This window comes from Priapulus caudatus, unplaced genomic scaffold (genome assembly GCF_000485595.1).
Source record: "Priapulus caudatus unplaced genomic scaffold, Priapulus_caudatus-5.0.1 Scaffold13206, whole genome shotgun sequence".
NCBI classification, from domain to species: domain Eukaryota; kingdom Metazoa; phylum Priapulida; class Priapulimorpha; order Priapulimorphida; family Priapulidae; genus Priapulus; species Priapulus caudatus.
This window is the reverse complement of record NW_014590267.1, coordinates 1-1,189: the sequence shown is the minus strand read 5'-3', so window position 1 is coordinate 1,189 and position 1,189 is coordinate 1. Positions and strand designations below refer to the sequence as shown.

At 58.5% G+C, this 1,189-nt stretch overlaps 1 protein-coding gene across 1 annotated transcript; it reads left to right on the top strand.

The window, feature by feature from the left end:
* Window positions 1-23: 23 nt before the first annotated feature.
* LOC106820431 (hsp70-binding protein 1-like) lies at window positions 24-1,099 on the top strand (the record flags this gene model as incomplete). Its single annotated transcript, XM_014824949.1, has 2 exons — window positions 24-177; window positions 840-1,099. Coding segments are annotated over exons 1-2 (414 nt in total), but the record flags the coding sequence as incomplete, so codon positions are not given.
* Between the last annotated feature and the right edge of the window lie 90 nt (window positions 1,100-1,189).

The window sequence follows — 1,189 nt, the reverse complement described above, 5'->3', positions numbered from 1 at the left end:
GTGCTTCTCACCTCTCTGCAGGCATGGTGCGGAACAACGCGGAGGCGGCGGCGGAGTTCTCGCGCGGCGGCGGCCATGCCGTGCTGCTGCGAGCGATGCAGACTCGCGTCGACAAGCTCCGAGTCAAGGCAGCCTTCCTCCTCGCCTCGCTGTGCGCTGACGACGACGCCGTCAAAGGTACGTGCGAGAGGTCGCGACCCCTGTGAGGTCACGAGCCCGTGAGGTCACACGTAGACGGAAGTCGCCGTCAAATGTACGTGCGAGAGGTTACGACCCCGTGATGTCACGTGAGGTCGCAACCCCGTGATGTCACGTGAGGTCGCGACCCCGTGATGTCACGTGAGGTTGCAACCCCATGATGTCACGTGAGGTTGCAACCCCGTGATGTCACGTGAGGTCGCGACCCCGTGATGTCACGTGAGGTTGCAACCCCGTGAGGTTGCAACCCCGTGATGTCACGTGAGGTCGCATACCCGTGATGTCACGTGAGGTCGCGACCCCGTGATGTCACAGGAGGTCGCTACCCTTGCTTAGATTCCCATGATTGCATGCTAATCTGCCATGGTTGTAGCCGTCGTAGATACCCTGCGAGTCAGGGACCGCTCTCACCTATATCTCTCACTCCCGCAGACACTCTGTGTGACATGGGTATACCCTGCGAATCAGGGACTGCGCTCACCTATATCTCTCACTTCCGCAGACACTCTGTGCGACATGGTATACCCTGCGAGTCAGGGACCGCTCTCACCTATATCTCTCACTTCCGCAGACACTCTGTGTGACATGGGTATACCCTGCGAGTCAGGGACCGCGCTCACCTATATCTCTCACTTCCGCAGACACTCTGTGTGACATGGGTATGCCAGAGCAGCTTGCCGGACTGTTGAGAGCCGAACACGACCCGACGCACGAACACCTCACTAGCGCCCTCTTGGCGCTGGTCACCGACCACGCGCGCGCGGCCGCGGAGTGCCAGAGGGAGGAGCTGGGGCTGCGGAGGCTACTGGAGGCGCGCGTGAAGGAGCTCGCGGGCAGGGAGGAGTGTCAGGTGAGGCGCGGGGGCCAGAGGGATCCCCCGCCAACGAAAAGAAAGCTTTCCGCAATTTTTTAAGTTTTTACGGGCAATCTTTACGAATATGTATATATATATATACATGTATATCAAGAGCGTATTAACATGTATATATAT